Below are 19061 nucleotides of genomic sequence, written 5' to 3' on the forward strand. Positions count from 1 at the left end.
ATGGAAATGTTTTGTTCTGTGATAACCCAAAATAAATGTTTCATGAACTCTTTTCTATGAGCTTTTCTGTCAGAGCTCACCTAGCTGTGGAATGCTTAGTCTGCTGCTCCATGAGAACTTGATCAGAATATTTTCCTTCTAGCTACTGAGGTGAAGGGTCTAGGCTGCCAAGCAAGCATGAAGGTTTAAAACAGTCAACACAAAAACTGTGATAAAATTAAAATAGATACACATTTGCCATTCAGTGCAGTGAATATTTCTGCAACAAGGAGTTTTCTGACTGTGACTTCATAAAGCAAAAATTGCCCCATTTTAAAAATGGAAATAGTAATTTAATCATGGAAATACTAATGCTCATAGGTGGAATGTGAATAAAAGCCAGGACCTCCAAGTTCTGTTCCTCACCCTGCCAATTCATACAGCTTTGGCTTAGACTTCCTCTCTGTATTCATCTATCTCAGTCAGGCATTTTGAGTTCTATGAAAGTACTTTGAGTTCTTCCGAAAGCACTAAGCATCATATTCATAATAAAAGGATGGTGAACAAGTGTAAACCTCAAGACTAGAAAGTTCTACTAAGGGTTCAGTTTCTTTGGATTCCAGGTTGTTCTGCCATGTGTGCAGGCTGACTTGTACCAAAACTTCTAGTAGAGAGAAGAAAAATAAAAATAAAACTGGAGAGGAATAAGGACAGTGGGTAATGGCATAAAAGGGAAGCCTTGAGCACAGAAAGTATGAAGTTTAAAAATAAATGAAGCACAACAAGCTGTTTGATAACATGGCTTCTGGCACATTAGAATTTGAAAACTTAAGTGGTTCCTTTCAAATAACTCCCATCTCCAAACCTGGAAAAATAATCTCTCTCCTTGGGGTCCAAGTGGCTCTATTTTCCCAGTAGCAAGAGCTAAGTCCAAATTTATGTGACAAGTAAGAACGAAGGCACAAAAAGCGCATGAGAGCAACGCATTTATAATAAAACAACCTAGGCAAGATCCTAATTAAACTGGGCATCTTAGAGCAAACAGCCTTACCTTCACTCTTGCCTCAGAGAGCCTTGCAAAAGTATTATGCATTTCCCCCTTTCTCCAGCCTGCTCAGACATGTTCTGTTCTGCCCAAGCTCACCCTTAGGCAGGTCCATTGTGTATGGAACATGCTTTATGGGGCTGTAACCTATCTCAGCCAAAATTACCAAGTCCCTCATTCCAGGAGGCCCATACTACGGCAGCAAAAGCAGGCTGCTACTTCCATACCTTCAGCCCATCCTGGTCAGGCCTGCCTACTCCTTCAAAACAATCTAATCTCTGGGTCTTATCTTCCAGAAAATATCAGTTGTACATAATATTAAACACAGTACTTACTGTCATGGAGGCACTCCCAACCGGAAAGAGAAGCAAGTCCATAATTATCCGTCCAGTCTTCTCCAGACTTCCTAGCTCAGCTTCCAAAAAGCAGACTTACTTGGCAGGTTGACTCTTCACTCAGAGTGTTTTTGGTGCAGTTCTTTTCCTTTTCTCATTAGGCAGAAATATTAGCACTAATCTGATTTTATATCACAATGCCCAATCCAAGGTAATCCAAATTAGGCATTGGTCTATCCAATGTTCCTGAGCAGTTTTAAGCCTCTCATACCCCTGGTCTTTGGTGGCACCAATAGAAGAGCTTCCAGCATCCAGGCAGCAGGCCCTCCATCTTCATACCGCAAACAAAATGTTTGTTTTGTAAGGCAGATCACTTGATTTTTTAAGATCCCTGAATATTCACTGCTCAAAATGTGTATCTGGAACTCTGATCCCATATTCAAACTAGATGGTTACTGCAGTAAACCTGTGCATTGGTCATTCTCAGCATGTGAGGAACTGCCATGCAAGAGACAAATCCAAATCTTTTAGTTGTGCCTTTCTAAGTGAAACTGGCACTATCCTAACTCTCTTTTAAAGTCTAACAAAGTGCACAACAAATTGTTCTACATTAAGGAAGCAAAAGTTATGAAAATTAAAGGTCAAACTGTCTTCTCAACTACAGCAACATAAGACCAGGAGAAAGGCTCTTGTCTTCAGTTTTACACTGAAGTCCACAGAGTGGACCCAGAAAAGTCTATTTTTAAATCCTCTCTTACTTAAATCATCAGTTGAAAGACCCCTGGGAGTATTTTACAAACAAGCTGTTTGATTCAGCACTTTTAGAAGCTTTGAGGTATGCCATCAGATTGTAAAAACTAATGAGAGACTGATGATAGCTCCCAGCTATTTTGACAACAGTCTTAAAATCCTCCATGTGAAAGTGGTGAAATTCTGCTTTTAATTAAAAAATTAATAATTTTATGCTTGTGAACTACACAGAATTTTTGTGCAAAGGAGTTCTCAGATTGCTTTAACAGTGTATCAGAAGTAAAGAGCTGAAAAAGCTGACTGTACTTCAAGACCATAAGAGTGCTCAGATTTCTTGTTTTACCTGCAGTGACAGGACTTTTAAAGTAGAATGATTATAGGCTTTGCAAGGTTTCTCCTGTAACTGAAAACCCAGATACTTAACCTAAGGAAAAAACCTCACAATTTTGCCTAAATTCCAGTATATATATCCAGATCCCTGGCTATATAAATTAACCTAACTCCCTTCAAATCCTGATGTCTCAGACAAATTAGCAGAAGGATTGCCATAAAGCAAACCCAATTAATTTCAACCATTTGAATTTTCTTAGACTGGTATAAATTAGCAAATTACTAAAATATAGGTTCAACTGTGAAACTAACACAGAGATCGATGTTACATCTCAGAATCTACTCATGAAGATTATGATGATAATAATGTCTGAATACAAAATAACCCAAGATCAGAACTGGGGATGTTCCGAAACAGACAAAAACCTACAAAAATGCAATATCCTCTGACTGTGCCATCCCCTTTTAGAGACCTCATCCATCTGTCTTTCATGGCTTGCCCCACTCTTGCTTGGACTGTCTCTGAGCAGCCAGCACAGTTTCAGCTTGCTCTCTTGTGGCCAACATTAGAGCTACAATTGTCCTGATGCTATTCCCTTCCAAAGACCTGCGTGAGTGGTTCTTCTAAAGCATGACAAGTTTCCTCAGATTACAGTCACTTACAGCTGAACCTCATAAACCATTCACACTTGAACCCATAACTGATTATGGTGGCTTAACATGTTACCAAGCATCAGCTGAGAGATACAGAACCAAGTACTTCCAGATTCCCAGCCTGCAGTGAAACACTGAAACTTTGAGGGTCTAAGCCTCCAAGGCAGTATCAGTCCTACCCTGTGCCTCTGACACAAATGTACTGCCAACATCATGAACAGAGGTCTTTAAGACTGACAGTGTTCTCACAAGGATGGCCTCACCTTTTCAGCATGCTTTTAACAGCAGCCTTTTGGAGCCTGAGCTTGGTTATTTAAAGATTACTGTTTTGGCCATGTGTTTGCTAACAGGTGATGGCAACTTCAAAGACCTTCTGGCATCAGTTACTACTTCCTGGTCTTTAGCTATTTATATGACTTGTTGGGTAAATTGTGTTGTTTTGCATATTTTTAAAGACGTCAGATGCTGAAAAGGTGAGGACTTTAAAAGCCTGAAATATTTCTGGATACTTTTTAAACATTGTATCAGGCATTATTAATATCCAGAAATAATTTTATGCAAGTAAAAAGAAAAACAGTTTACAGCACCAGAGCTGGCACAAGTGCACAGACACAAGCAGAATGACCAGAGATATGTCACTGAATGACATTGCCCGCTTAGCTGTCAGCCAGATGAGCTCTAAATCACTGCCCCAGCTCTCAGGAATAACAGTGCAGGCACATTGCAACACCAGAATTGCAGCAGCCCTGAAATGAGCTTGGATGGACATGACACCACTCTGCACTGGGAGTGAAAAGGTGCTGACCTTTTCCTTTGTTGAGTTGTGAACACAGCTGCTCTTATTGTGGGTATGACTGTAATTTCAGGAGTCATCTTGTCACAGGAATCCATTCATTTTAAAAAGGACCTATCAAAAGCCGACTCCATATCGGTAGAAGAATCACCAATTTGTGGTAAGACCAGAAGTTAAAAACATTCCACATTTGCTATTATGCCTCAAAACCATTATCATCACTCTTCTGAACAAATCAATAAAACTGAGTGATGGATTTTTGATTAATAAACATTAACTGCATTTATTACTGAACATAAAAAGGATAGTCAGTACAGAAATTATACTTTGACTACTGAGTTACTTGATCCTCAACCTTTGTAACGTATGAACAACAAATAAAACACTTGGACAGCAGCGGGTTGGGACTTATTCAGATTAAACAAATTACTCAACAGAACAACAGTGACAAACTACAAAGCGCACTGAGCAATAGCACCAGAACTGATCTGTGTGAGCCAGATACGTGTATTTCTTCTAGAATTCAAAGGACAAGCCCCAGAACCCCGGGCAACAACTCCGCAGCAGGTTCAGTTGCTCTGCTTTGGGACTGCTAGAATCACAGCAGCACTGTGCACTGCAGAGAAAAACAGATCACCTCCCTCACCTGTCCCACCACACAGCCCCACATGCAGCTGTGGTGAGGCAAGGCTGGAGGCACAAGTGTGTGCTTAAAGGTGGAGGGAAGAGCAAGACTGCCCTTTTAGGGAAGTGTAACCTCAGTTTCTCTTTCTATTAAAAGCAAATAAGCATCATGTTTGCACATTAGTGTCAAATATTCTTATAGCCAAATTGTCTTTCTTCATCCTTCTACTAGGAGCCAAAATCCTTATTCTTCCTCTACCGCTGCCAAAAATTTTGATCAACATCACAGACATTCCAACCAAGCTCATGGATACAACCAAGGGGCAATCTTGCTCACAAACTCTAAATATTATCAAAATTTGTAATTTGTATGATTATGTGAGCCATAAAGCAAAAAAAGTCAACACTCTTACCTCTCTTACTAAAGTTGCAAATATTTCCTATGGTTCATGAAGATTTGAACTTTATTTGCACTGCAGTCAGTACCACAAAGACCACAAGTGGGATAGAAATCTCATAAAATCCTACAACTGAGCCGTCTGTAAATTTGGATTATGCTTGAGTGTTTAGAATAATTATTCAATGTTTAAAAAGAAGAAGAGGGATAAAAATAAGACAATAATGTATTTATAAAGACAGGTTTATTTATATTATATATTATATGTATATATTATATTATATATTATATAATACAGGTATTTATAAAGACATATGCATCATTGTGTCATATCTATACTAGAATGGAAGAGATGGAGAAATGCTAAGATCATCTTAGGTGGATGGTCTTAAACATCCATCTTATATAAAAAAACCCCATAGAATCATAGAATGGTTTGGGTTGGAAGAGACCTTAAAGGTCATCTCGTTTCACCCCCCTGCCGTAGGCAGGGACTAGACCAGGTGGCTCAAAGCTCTGTGCAACCTGGCCTTGAACACTTCCAGGGATGGAGCTGCCACAGCCAACCTGTGCGAGTGTCTCACCGCCCTCCGTGTAAACAATTTCCATCAAGTATCTAATCTAAACCTGCCCTCTCTCAGTTTGAATCCATTCCCCCTTGTCCTGTCACTACATGCCCTTCTAAAAAGTCCTTCTGTATCTTTCTTGTAGAAACAAGTCCTAATAATTAACATAGTGAAACATATGATCCTAATATCTATAAACAGTGTATGATTCATATCTCTCCTGTAATACCTTTAAGCAAACCGCTTAAAAGGGCTTGACAGCCCGCTGCCCGACAACAGCCTGGGGTCACACCACACCAAGCCGGCTCCTTTCCTCTTCCGGGTGTTCCGGCACACTCCACAAGGGGCACAGTTTCCAAGCCTCATTCCAAACATCTTAACTTGGGCCTGTCCCGGACACAGCGTGACACGGCTCCCGGGAACTCTGTCCCGCCCGGGGCAGCCGGCGCAATTCTGGCTTTCTCCGGGCGGGGGCGCGAGCCCCCTCAGGATTCGCGCCATCGGCTCGCGCCCTTGCGCGCGCTCGGCCGCGCCTGCTGATTGGTGGTGTTCCGCGCGGCCCCTCCCGCGCGCAGGCGCTCTGTTGCGCCCGGCCTTAGCGGCCGTGCGTCGGAGCGTGGGGGGCTGCCGCCGCCGTCGGGTTTGAGCGCCCGGTGCCCGCCGGGGCCATGTCGGGCCTCCTGCCGCGGCAGGAGGATGGGGAGAGCGCGGCGCTGCGCCAAAAGGAGGAGCTGAGCCGGCGGGTGAGCGGAGGCGGCTGCGTGGGGCCCTGTTGCCGGGGTCTGGGCCGAGGCGCGGGCAGCCCCCGGAGTCTGTCGCCTCGGGTGCGAGCAGCGTGAGGAAGAGGAGGGCGGGTGCTGTCGGTGACCGGGGCTCTTGTGCCCGGGCTTGTGCCGTCAGGCCCCGAGGGCGTCCCGCGTGTAGCGAGCCCGTGTCGCCTCGCTAATAGCTCGCTTGCCAGATTGGCATTTTGGGTTTTACTGCTTCAAGTTGAGCTTGAAATATCAAGTGAGGCGCAGTGAGATTTTTCTCATAGAATCGCAGAATAACGTGAGTTGCAAGAAACTCCCAATGATCGAGTCCAATTCCTGCTCTGTACAGGACACCCCAAGAATCACAGCATGTGCCTGAGAGCGATATCCAAAAGCTGTTTGAACTCTGTCAGGCTGGTGCTGTGACCACTTCCCTGGGGAGTTCAGTGCCCAACCACCCTCTGGGTGAAGAACTTTTTCCTGATATCCAACCTAAACATCCCCTGACCCAGCTCCAGGCCGTTCCCTGTGGTACTGTCACTGGTCACCAGGGAGAAGAAATCAGCGTCTGCCCCTCCACTTCCCCTCCTGAGGAACTTGTAGACTGCTGTGAGGTTTCCGTTCAGTCTCCTCCAGGCTGAACAAACCGAGTGTCCTGAGCTGCTTCTCATTTGGCTTCCCTGTAGTACCTACTTCAGCTTTATCTGCCCAAAATGTCCCAAGGGATTTCAGCCACAGAGGCTGGTGCTCCTTGTGCATCTGCTCCCTCTTCCCTGGTGCCCGTAGCTTTGCTCAGTATGCAATCTGCCAAGCCCTATGAAACTGCTTTCACTCCAAAAAACCTCACAGCAACCTTCCAGTATCCCAAGGGGGTCTAAGGGGAAGCCAGAGAGGGGCCCTTCATCAGGAACTGTAGTGGTAAGACAAGGAGTAGCGGGTACAAATTGAAAGAGGGCAAATTTGGGTTAGATACTAGGCAGAAATTCTATACTGTGAGGATGGTGAGGCACTGGCACAGGTTGCCCAGAGAAGCTGTGGATGCCTCAACCCTGGAAGTGTTCAAGGCCAGGTTGGATAAGGCCTGGAGCAACCACGTCTAGTGAGGTGTCCCTGCCCATGGCAGGGGCAGGTTGGGCCTAGATGATCTTTGAAGTCCCTTCCAACCGCTTAACATTCCATGATTCTATGAAAAAGTTATTTCTATATAGCCATGTTGTATAGAGCCAGTGATGTTTTTGATTGCCTGGGAAGCTGCAAAGCTGGGGCATCACAGAGCTACAGGTTGTCACTTCTGTTGTGCCTAAGTGGCTGGTTTAGTCCATTGAAGAGGATGGCACTGCTGCTTTGCCTGTTGGTGTTGTAGATATAAGACATTAATGTAGCTGCTGGAAAAGTTGTACTTTCAGTGTGCCGTATTCAGTTTGGCTGACCTCGCTCTGTGGCAGCTTCCTACTGTTGCACCAATTCTAGGAGATACAAAAGAAGAACAGAGAAACCCATATTGTTTGCTTCTAACAAAAAGCATTGTACCCTCTGAACAGGTTTTGTTGTAGTTTTTGGCTTTTGCAATAGTCCTTCTGATTACTCTTTAGCATTGACAGCTGTCATTGTAAAAGAAAATGGGAATATCTGCCACATCTCTTAGTGCAGAACAGAGTGGTAAGTCCCACTAATGAAGTTAATATAAAAATCCAGAGCAATAGAAAGGTTGCCATTGCTCCTAGTACAGTTCTAGAGTATTTGGGTTTTCATTCATTTCATTTTGAATCTGGAGCATACATGTGACTATAAAGTGTATTTTTGATGTTATGCTGAATTTTGTTTTCTAAAGTTATTCGATGTTGTATTAGTTGTGTACATGTTTTCTCTTCTGAGGGGGATAAATGTGCTCTCTGATTATAAATAGCTGTCAGTACTCAGGCTTCCCGGAGGCTTTTGAGGGTAGGAGAAATACCAATGCATGCAAGCTAACTTGTTTCTAGAGAAGTTAAGTATGTAACTTTTATATTTACTTTGTCTTCAGCGATTCATTTGGAGCTACACAGGCATGTTGCTGTCTTAAAATATCAGTAGACATGCTCACCACTAGGATTATAATACGATGGCTTGTATTTATCATTAAATTCAAATGCGTCTTTTGCCTTTCAGATTAAAGAGCAGAAGGTTGTAGTCGACGAGCTTTCTAATTTGAAGAAGAACCGGGTAAGATTTTACAGATTTGCTTTTGACTATTTCATTTTAGCAGAGAAATAAAATAGAGACAAGAAGGAAAACAAAATCAGAACATGCTGTCTTTAGTTTGTTTTAATACAGATTTTAATACACATGTGGTCTGCTGTTCCCAGAACAATTTGTCCTGCAAATGATTTGATTGTGTGTACTTGTGCAGTGTAACACAGTATGTTGTTGGGATTTCTTCTTTTTTTATGTTTTGAGTTATTTCATTAAGATGTTTGAGTTGATTACAAGGATTCATGAAGTGTTCTTAATTTTTCTGTGCATTTGTTTAAAATAGAATGTGATCCCTTGTGGATAAGGAAAAGAGAAATTCAGAATTGTCTTGGGTTGAGAGTTAAATGCTTTTGATGGTACAGCATTAGAATGTTGGTGTTGGCAGGGCAAAACTTACTCCTTCACTTTTATACCAGGAGTGTCTCTTTGGACCCACACCAGCTCCTGCTGCAGTGTGGTTCCAGAATCTGCTGATTTGACTTAATGCAGTGTGGGTTTTGTTTTACAGAAAGTTTATAAGCAGCAACCCAATAGCAACATATTCTTCCTTGCAGACCGAACAGAAACACTGTCTCAATGCAAAAGTAAGTTTGCAGTGTAAAAGTATCTCAAATAGTTGAATATTTAAAAGCTGTATTTGTAGCTGATTTCAGAGGTATGTTAAAATGAGAAACTGGCAGCTGTGTGTCAAATACAAGTAATAGGAGAATGGATAATAGAGGCGATGATGGAACGAGCATCAGAAGAGTATAAATTTAATTTTCTGGAGTGAAGAATTGCTACTTCTCTTTGCTTTGATTTGCATTAATAGTGTTGCCATTTTAATTGTCAGTTCCCTCTTCTTACTACAAATGTTTAAGTCATACTGATTATATAGGTGGGAGTTGGCTATTCCCCTATTGCACTGTGGCTTTCTGTGGAAGAAAAAAACCAATCATCCTTGTATAATTAAAGAGGAACATGCTACAGTAAGCTTATATAGCTTGTGTTAGTAATGATGGAACACAAACATAGCACTTTGGTTAATTAGTGTTTTATGTTTATCACTTAAATTGATCAAGTGGCTGGAATTACTGACTTTGTAGATATACTCTTAAACTTATCTACACATAAACCTTCCTGTTTATGAAAATGATTATTTGTATAATTTTGTCTTACACAGATACATTAGATGAGTTGAAGAAGGCACATCAGGAGCTGGAAAATTCAGAAAAGGCTAAAATCAAGAAGTAGTTCCTGTGAATTCCCTGTTGCAATGTGTGGTATTTGCTGTGTTGTTACCTTGTGCAGCCAGCGTGCGATTTGTGATTTCCTTAGTGAAGACATCCTCTGCCATCTGAGAAGACGAGGACCAGACAGTAGTCAACAGTTGATAAAAACTGTGTCTGATCTCTCTTATGAATGTCTGTTTTCAGGCCATGTACTACACTTGAGGGGACTGGTGACTCCTCAGCCTCTGGAAGATGCCAATAGCAATATTTTTCTTTGGAATGGAGAAATTTTCAATGGAGTGCATGTAGGAGACCTAGAGAATGATACTGAAGTAATGTTTCATCATCTGGCTTTATGCAGCAGTGAAATAGACATTTTGTCACTCTTCTCATCACTTCAGGGTCCCTGGTCCTTTATTTATTATGAAGCACCTAGACACAGTTTATGGTTTGGCAGAGATTATTTTGGTCGTCGTAGTTTGCTTTGGCAGTTCAGTAATGAGGTTGACAGTGCTTTCTGTCTCACATCTGTAAGTGGTTGTTCTGAATCAGGCAGCCAATGGCAAGAAGTCCCAGCATCTGGAATTTTCAAAATTGATCTCAAAGCTTGTGCAACAACTAAATCTTTGTCTTTAACATTGTTTCCTTGGAAGTACAGCTGCAGAGAGAAAGCAGTAGAAAAAACATGCATTAATGTTCTTGACCGAGTGTCAAAAGACTTACCAAACCATGTACGTCTTGTGGGGAATGAATCAAAGCTGTGTCTTAGGGCACCAGTTATCCCCTTAAATAAAACAGTTGCTCAGGCTTCAGGTGCATGTCCAGGATCTAATTTTAGCAACATTAACTGTGTGGTTTCTGTAGAAACCCTTCAAGAATTTCTTGCAGAGGAACACAAGAAAAAATTAGCCTGTCAGTTTATTGATGTTTTAAATGAAGCAGTCAAGAGACGAGTTCTATGTCTCTTCAGAGATTGCGATCAGAAAACAAGGGAAGTTCCAAGCATGTCTCATAAGAAAGCACATGTTGCAGTGCTCTTTTCTGGTGGCATTGATTCTATGGTTATTGCAGCCCTGGCTGATAAACATGTGCCTTTGGAGGAGCCAATTGATCTTCTCAATGTAGCTTTCCTGATGAAAGAGCAAGCTAAGCACAAGGGTACCACTAAAAGACATACCAGCCATGAAATACAGCTTGATTTGCTTCGTCCTCAAGAAAGCTGTCAGGATCTTGATGCTGACACTGGTACTCCTTTATCTTGCTTTGATGTTCCTGACAGAATCACTGGTAGGGCAGGACTGAAGGAATTAGAAGCCATTAACCCTTCAAGAACCTGGAACTTTGTGGAAATTAATGTAACACTAGAGGAATTGAAAAAAATGAGAAAACAACGCATTCATTACCTAATCTATCCACTGGATACAGTCTTAGATGACAGTATTGGCTGTGCAATTTGGTTTGCTTCCAGAGGAGAGGGTTTTATTAGTAACCAAGGAGAAGAACTGAAACCATATAAAAGTTCTGCAAAGGTACTGGGTTTTTCTGTTTTGTTTTCTGCCTTACGTTTGACCTCTGAATGTAAAAACAGTTTTGTTGATTCAGAAATCAGCTGGGATCTTTTGCTATTCATAAGGCTTCTGAAATTCAGTGTCAGGATGTAGAATAGTTCTATAATTACAGAATTTGTGTAATTCTAGAGTTAAAAATCACATTCAGTTCTTTTGTCATGTAATGTGCATGGCTTTTCAGTGAACTTGGATATGCAATAATATGAATAGGAAAAAAATAACCACCATCTATCATTTTTGATTCTGATTTCTCACTTCTCTATTCCTGATGGTTTGTGTAGGGAAGAATGAACTGTTTAATTTCAGCTGTTGAAGGCGCAGTAATGGGCCAGATGTAATAGTTTTTTCTCTTGATAACATTTTACTGTACTTACTGAGTAGTGTAAGCCATTTTTACTTTGTGTAATGTAGTTGTTACTAACCCACTAGCTGGTAAAGTAATAGTACTCTGGGTGTACGTTCAGGTGACTATTTACAACATATGACATAATCTTTGGCAATAATTTTTAAAGGCTGGTGTTCAACAAATGCTGTTTATTATCATAGAAACGAACAAAGACATTCTTCAAATATACTGGTGTATATGATACATATGACATTATTTAGATGTTTTTTCTTTGCTCCACTAGCAGTGTTTGTCTGTACTTTTATGTCTGATTGTGAACATGATTCAAGTTACCAGTGACTTCACTGGGAATTACTTCAGGCTTTGTAAATGTGTAAGGCACAGCTCATCCTGATAGGTAATATCTTTAGAAGATGTGTATTAAAATTTTTCTCCTTAAGATGTAGTTAAACATTTAAGATCTGTTACATATTAGCTTGCATAGACTCTAAGATTTCTTATATTGTTTTCTTAGGTTGTGCTTACAGGAATTGGAGCAGATGAGCAGCTTGCTGGGTATTCTCGACATCGTGTTTGCTTCAGAAAAGATGGCTTAGAGGGTCTTAATAAAGAACTTGAAATGGAGTTAGGTCGCATTTCTTCTCGAAATCTTGGTAGAGATGACAGGATCATCAGTGATCATGGAAAAGAAGCCAGGTATTAATGTTTTAACATGGAGCAAAACTGGTTTTGCCAGTTAGATGCAGTTTTTAACACTCCTAAAAAAATCTTAATTGAAACTTCTGTGTGTTTTATTGTCTAATTCTGCTGCAGTTTTGTTAATGTGTACTGTGTTGTGGAGTTGTTGGTTTTGTTTTTTTAAAAAGTGGTCTGTAGTATATTGTGGAAGAGTTACTTAAGGAAATTCAGCAACTTGATTTCCATCTAGAAGTTTTAAGAAGCAGCAACAGATGTAGAAATAGGGAAATTTAAGCTGGCTTTATAATTGTAAGCTAAACAGTCTTTTGCACAACTTTGAAGTGTTCTGGTGTGGACCTTTGGGGAGTGTTTTTGGAGCATGACCATGTAACAGAAGTTGTGTATTACTGTTCATGCAGTAAAGGCACAGTCAATATCCACCACATTTCCTGGCTGTTAAATCTGAAGAGTTGAAGAATCATTTTATTTGTGTCTAATTTCTCCATGCTACCATTAACTTGCAAAAAATTCCTTAGGTGTTACCAGGAGCAGAGGCCACTCAGGTGCATGAAAGGTTTTTTCATGTGATCTTTGTGCCAGAGTTTTTCCAAATCCATTCGTAGCTGCACATTTTCAGTTCAGCACAAGAACACTTGTAGTGGTGGATGTACAGTGCTCTTAACCATGCATGTGATTAGGTGTGAATGCCTGAAATTCAGAATGATATCAGAATTTGTTGTGTAAATCTTTTTGTTTCAAATTTATGGTGTAGTTTCACACAGTCTTTGCATGTGGTAAAGAGGAAAACCAAGACTATTCCTATGAAATTTTTAAAGGGTCCTTCCCCACCTGTATCTCTTTCAGGTTTCCTTTTCTTGATGAAGATGTTGTTTCATTCCTTAATTCTCTGCCTGTCTCAGAAAAAGCTGATTTGACTTTACCTCGAGGGATTGGTGAGAAACTGATTCTGCGCCTTGCAGCCAAGGAGTTGGGCCTGACAGCCTCGACTGTTTTGCCAAAAAGGGCTGTACAGTTCGGATCTCGGATTGCAAAACTAGAGAGCAACAGTGAAAAAGCATCTGACACATGCAGCAGACTGAAGTTACTTTCAGTAGATGAATTATAAAGCTATATTTTGAGATGCTGCACTTATTCTATATGCAAATTCAGTAAATCTTTAAAGTTTTCTTAGAATGTTCAGTCTGGTTTTTTTTACACACTTGGACATAATTATTAAAAATCAGAGTTGTACTTGTGTACGTGAACGAGAGACTCACTATGAATGCATCCTGCGCTTTTATTTTTCTTGTTGTTTTAATACTGAGAATGCTTAGTGTGGCATAGTAACTGGAATCACTTTGGTGATAGCACACAGCATTTGTTTCTCTGATGGCTGATTGTCAACACTTGTAATCCAAGTGCAGTCACTAAACGTAACAGCATTGAAACAGTTCTTATTGAACAAGTTACAGTTGCATTTATTAAGTTACTTTTTAAGATGCCAACCATCGTATCTTTTTTAATTTTGGCACCTTAATGGAATCTTCTTCAACTCTTCTTGAAATATCAATTCCAAGGGGAGCTCTAGAAAACAAAATTATGAATTTGTTAAAAATTAACATCATCATTGCCATAGCACACAGATGTACAGCTTCACAGACTTCTTTTACAATTGGCATAAGAGTCAAAGTATTTCAGTACATTCCCTGCACTTCTAAGACTGTGACCATTAAAATGATCTGTCTGAAGCTGTACCTGGAAACATCTTTACACTAAGGAAATATTTGCATTTTTAGCCATTCCAAATTCTAGAAACACAGTTGTGATTTCAAAGCCATCTTCTGGGGCTGTTTTATTTAGATTCTGATTTTAGTTGATAATTTATTTTATATCTCACTGATGAATGCAAGACACACTAGAGATTCACAGGTATCTCCTAGGACAATATTAAATAATGTATTTTCTACAGCAACTTAACCTTGGTCTTTTATTCTCTGAAATATATACAGCAAATTATTTTTGAAGTAGGATATTTTATCATTTTTCATGTGAAAATTGATACTTTTTTTTTGTATTGAGCCCATCAAGTCTGTTTTTCTGAAAAGGGAAAGGGAAAAACCTGAAAAAAATCCTAAGTTTAAGACCAGCTGGTACTTTTGAAATATCAGCATTTTGTTTGGCCTTAAGCCTAAGATCTACACAGTCATAATAGGAAAACACATAGAACTGTTGCGATATATGGTAAATTAAGTTTCTGAGCCAAAATGAACAAAAATGCCAGCCACGATCATTTGTATTTAACAACTGCCTTGGAAAGTAACTTTTAAAATTTGTATGTGCTGCAAAGTCACTCCTCAGCAGCTTGTGCCTCTTTATCGTGACCTCTTCCCCCTTCACTGCCCACAGCGAGCAGTGAGGAAAGAGACTGGGACTGCAGTCACTTACCTTGGTTCGTAGCGGATGCCATCAGTACTGTGTAGAACCCCCAGTCCTGCACGTAACCTTTCTATGCCATTCCTGAGCAAGAAAGCAATTACATTAAAGTGTATGTCACAACTCTGAATACGAGCACAGGGCTCAGTCAGCACACAAAGAGGTTCCTGACTGATTCCTCTGGTTCCTGTCAACTTTAAACAACATTACAGGAGCACATGCAAAGAGAAACAAATCTTACCATGCAATCATAACACCATTATCAGTGCAGAGTCTTGGAGGAGGACACAGTAAAGCAAAATCATTTGCATCTGCCAAATTCTGTAGACCTTTTCGGATGTACTGATTACTTGCAACTCCTCCTGATACAACCTGACAGCATTCCAAAAAAAAAAAAGGCATTAACTCAAAACTAATGATGGGTCACACACAACTAGCATCCTGTTCAAAAAGGGGTTATCAGTTGAAGTTCTAAAGACAGCAATAAATGCTGCATTTCAAGATTAAAACATGCCCGAAAAGAGCTAAGTGAGCTTATTATGCTAAAAGACATTCCTGAGGCATGTCAGTCTAGTGGAAGGTGCCCCTGCCCACGGCAGGAGGGTTGGAACTGGATGATCTTTAAGGCCCCTTCCAAGCTAAACCAGTCTATGGTTCCGCTGTAACTAGAACAGCTGGCAAGTACTGGGGACCACAATGTCAAATTATATGGCCTAAATTGTTATGGGAGGTTAGATTAGATAGTAAGAAAATCTCACTCTAGCTTGAAACCCAGCTAAATGTTTATATGACCATTACTTCAATCCTGGTATTTTAACAACATAATACCTTCAGAGATCTTCCTCACCTGTCAAGGTAGAAAGTACAGTAAGGCATCTGCATCTTCAAATGATGTTATATAGTCAGATATAAAAAGGAAAAAAAGTATACCCACCAAAGTGGCATTTTTTGATGGCAATATGCTGTTTTTGATGCAGAACAGCATGGCTCGGTATGTCCTCTGGATAATATGAACAGCCACCGCATGCTGTACAGCAGCAGCAACATCCTTAACACAGGACAGGATCTCACCTTCTTGAATACCTATAAAAATATATCATCAAAGGGGGTTCCTGAGTGTAGGTCATCAAAAGCTCAGTTTGTATCTGACTGCCTAAAAATACCTTCTTCTTTTTCTTTTTGTACAATGGCATTATTGACAAGGTTCTGAAGTCCAGAGAAGGAGAAGTTGCAGTTCCGATAGTGCTGCATGGGCAGTCGGAAGGTGAGCAGTTCCTGGCTCCCAGTCTGAGCCAAGTGTTCTATGGCCTTCCCCCCAGCCATGCTGTGGCACTCTGGGTGCTTTTTCAGTGACAATCTTCGTGCTACCTAAGGAGATGGTAAACAACAGACTTGGAATCAGTTCCTCCTGGAACTGCATCACTGTACTGTAGTCCACAGAGTAAAATGTGACACCAAAAAATCCAACCCAATGTGAAATTACAAACAGGGCATGGTAAGAATAAGATGTAACACCAGCCCAGCAGGATATATTTTTTTCCTGGAGTATTTAGAAATGCAATTCTAGAACAATCTGAGCAAACATAAGGATCAACAAATTTTGCAGGAAACATTAATTACTCCATTTTCAAGCAATAGGAAACACACAGAGACTGCCATACTGTATTACTAGATACACTGGAGAAAAGTTGGTTTCAGTTTTCAAAAATCCTCTTTCTGACTCCATGCACTCCCCCAATTCTTTAATTAATATGTACGAATACTGTTTAAAAACTTTGTGTCTGAGAACAAAGCCATAAGTGACCAATTTTACAGACTGTACTCAGGGACTCAGAAAACTTAAGATTCTGAAAGCCAAAACACACTTTTCAAACTGTAAAAACTAAAATTAATAAGAAATGTTTTAATATGCATTGTTTTAAACCTGACAGCATCCTTCAAGATACCTCTATCAATCTTCTCAAATTAATACAACTTCTCTGTATAATCAGTATCTTTGAAACTTCCAACATCAGTTTTGGTTCTGTTGCCTATTTGCTAAAATATAATTGATGTACATACATTGCAATTGATGCTTTGTGTTCATTTTTAGCAGTCTTTCGTGTCTTAAATCTATGGTACTTCAAAATAGAAAAAAAAGTTACATAAAACTCGCATTGAATTGCTGTCCTCGGGTTAATGATAATACTACCATTATGTAGTATAAATGCAATAATAAGAAGAAAACAACTAAGAAAAAGGGAGGAAAGAAAATATTACCTTATCCAGCATGTCACCTGGTGCAATGTCGATGGACTGTCCAAGCAGGAGGAAATTTGAAACTCCTTGTGCTACTGCCAAGAGACAGTGGCCTCCAGAGATTAGGAGAACTAAGAAGGGAAATTCCAGGTGATGTATGAGCCTGATGGTCAGTGCATGAGCCTCCATGTGATGGATGGGGATGAAAGGCTTCTGGTGCCTGTTGACCAAGCTCCGGCTGTACTGCAGCCCCACGCCCAGGCTCAGAGCAAGCCCCGGTTTCACTGTAGTCGCCACAGCCGCAAGCTCGGCTACAGAAACGCCACTGGCACGAAAGGCCTCTTGTACCACTTGCTCGATGTTTTCTCTGTGAAGCTGCTGTGCCACCACGGGAATTATTCCGCCTGTTCTAGTAAAACCAAGGAATTACAATGCATCGGTACTTCATAACAGATAGAATGCCATAAAAATAGTTTTCAGGCACCTCTTAACCTTGTCTATCCTGCCTGTTTCCTTAGTGCATTCTCAAATGCACTGTCAAGAGCACTGAAGAGAGCATAATTATCAGTGGAAGGTCAGAAAAGGATGTAACTTTCCCTTTTTTGGTACAGATGCTTTTTAAATGTATCTCAACACTGTTCCAAAACAATATAACTTAATATTCACAACCCCTCATTCGTCAGTTCATGTTCTTAACCACCAATGCTTATATTTGATTAAGTTTCCCTTTAAAAAGTCAAGACATTTGGTGATTTTAACAGTAGCAATGATTTCATCTTTTATTCAAGCTAGAGAAGTAATCTCTCTTTGAACGCAAATACTGGAGAAAACTTGTTAAATGCATGGCATTTCTTTCCTCCCCCTTAGTACTATCTCGGGCAGTATGTGCTGTGGCCCAAGCGATACATCTTCACACCTACCCACCACTTACTGAGTCTTACAGAGCAGGCAAGACTTTTATAAAGATGATCTAAGTAACAATAACAATAAAATCGTTATTGGGGCAGAAGCCTTGAGAGAAGTCTATTCTTACTGTAAATGAACATCCTTCTGACAGTGCAGTGCTTCTCCAAGAACACAGCCAGCTTCATCCACCACAGCAGCGCCGGTGTCGTCACAGCTTGTCTCTATTCCCAAAACCAGTCTTCGAAAACGCTGCTTTCCAGAGTGAGCAGAACTGCTCCTCAGACACGCAGCTCGGCCGTGCTTAACTGACTGCAAAAGGCTTTTGGCAATACTGCTCATTGTTTATAATCTACCTGGTGGTTACGTCTAGAAGAGAACTGTACAATTTATTATTACTGGAGGGTTTTCAAGCACGTGTTCTGCTGATTTTCTGGAGAGCTTTGGAAGTTATGAACGGCCACACATGACATTTAACACCCTAAGAAAAAAATAGTTGGGAGGTAATGTCTTGTTTTACCTGAATTACGTGTTAGGAGAGTTCCTCACCACGCTTGCTGGTGGTGCCTCTTGCAGCCCTAAGGGAGGTCACAGCCCGTCCGCGGCCCGCAGCAGAAGCGCCGGTGGGTGAGCGCTGCTGTGCAGGCAGGGCAGGGCAGGGCTGAGCTGGCCGCTCTGCCGCTTCCCGTCACGGGCTCGGGCCCATCCCCGCGGATCCTCGTCCCGCCCGGCCAGGGGGAGCGGCGGCCGGAACCCCCCGCCGGACGCCCCGCCCGCGTCGCGTTGCCCCCGCGCTGCCCCCGTGCCGCGATCCGCCGCCACCGCCGCCCCTCGCCCGCCCCGCTCCCGGGCTCGGCTCCGCCCCGCCGGGGGCACGGGGCGGTGCTCCGGGCCCGGCGCAGCCGCCGTGCGGGAGCGCGGCCGGGAGCGCGGAGCCCTCCCCAGTCCTCTGCAACCCAAGGGCTTTGTCCAGCCGCCTCGAGGCACCCGGCCCCGCGACCTGCGGACACTAAATTCGGGCCATGTCGTGCAGTCCCTGCCCCTCGGCAGCGACAGTCAAAGGTAGCACAGACTTGTGATGGCCATTATTTAAAAATCAGCCACTTACCACGTTCTGTGCAAACAACACAAAGTACTAATTACTTTCAATTGCTAAAGAAAATTTATAACTCATTGCTTTAACAGCATCTTTATCGCTTAAGTAAATAGCCAGAAAATACTGTAGCA

The 19061-nt window shown here is 41.4% G+C and overlaps 3 protein-coding genes across 4 annotated transcripts; 2 read left to right on the forward strand and 1 right to left on the reverse strand.

Annotated features, from left to right (window-relative positions):
* Positions 1 to 6039: 6039 nt before the first annotated feature.
* Positions 6040 to 9819, forward strand: ASDURF (ASNSD1 upstream open reading frame). Its single transcript, XM_048310041.1, has 4 exons — positions 6040 to 6216; positions 8374 to 8427; positions 8966 to 9041; positions 9620 to 9819. Exons 1-4 carry the CDS (start codon positions 6142 to 6144, stop codon positions 9688 to 9690), a joined length of 276 nt encoding a protein of 91 aa, XP_048165998.1. The 5' UTR covers positions 6040 to 6141; the 3' UTR covers positions 9691 to 9819.
* ASNSD1 (asparagine synthetase domain containing 1) lies at positions 9713 to 13447 on the forward strand. The gene is made up of 3 exons (XM_048310038.1): positions 9713 to 11197; positions 12097 to 12278; positions 13125 to 13447. Exons 1-3 carry the CDS (start codon positions 9713 to 9715, stop codon positions 13384 to 13386), a joined length of 1929 nt encoding a protein of 642 aa, XP_048165995.1. The 3' UTR covers positions 13387 to 13447.
* A 92-nt stretch (positions 13448 to 13539) lies between these two features.
* Positions 13540 to 18607, reverse strand: OSGEPL1 (O-sialoglycoprotein endopeptidase like 1). 2 transcript variants are annotated; one of them, XM_048310039.1, is made up of 8 exons: positions 18355 to 18607; positions 17965 to 18214; positions 16953 to 17340; positions 15857 to 16061; positions 15628 to 15776; positions 14935 to 15065; positions 14706 to 14777; positions 13540 to 13844 (listed from the first exon to the last, which is right to left on the reverse strand). In XM_048310039.1, the coding sequence occupies exons 2-8, from the start codon at positions 18174 to 18176 to the stop codon at positions 13754 to 13756; spliced, it is 1248 nt and encodes a 415-aa protein (XP_048165996.1). In that variant the 5' UTR covers positions 18177 to 18214; positions 18355 to 18607; the 3' UTR covers positions 13540 to 13753. The 2 variants fall into 2 exon arrangements, with proteins under 2 accessions (XP_048165996.1, XP_048165997.1); XM_048310040.1 differs by lacking the exon at positions 18355 to 18607 and having other exon boundaries at positions 16953 to 17335; positions 17965 to 18118.
* Between the last annotated feature and the right edge of the window lie 454 nt (positions 18608 to 19061).

Source organism: Corvus hawaiiensis, chromosome 7, assembly GCF_020740725.1.
Source record: "Corvus hawaiiensis isolate bCorHaw1 chromosome 7, bCorHaw1.pri.cur, whole genome shotgun sequence".
Taxonomy (NCBI): Eukaryota; Metazoa; Chordata; class Aves; order Passeriformes; family Corvidae; genus Corvus; species Corvus hawaiiensis.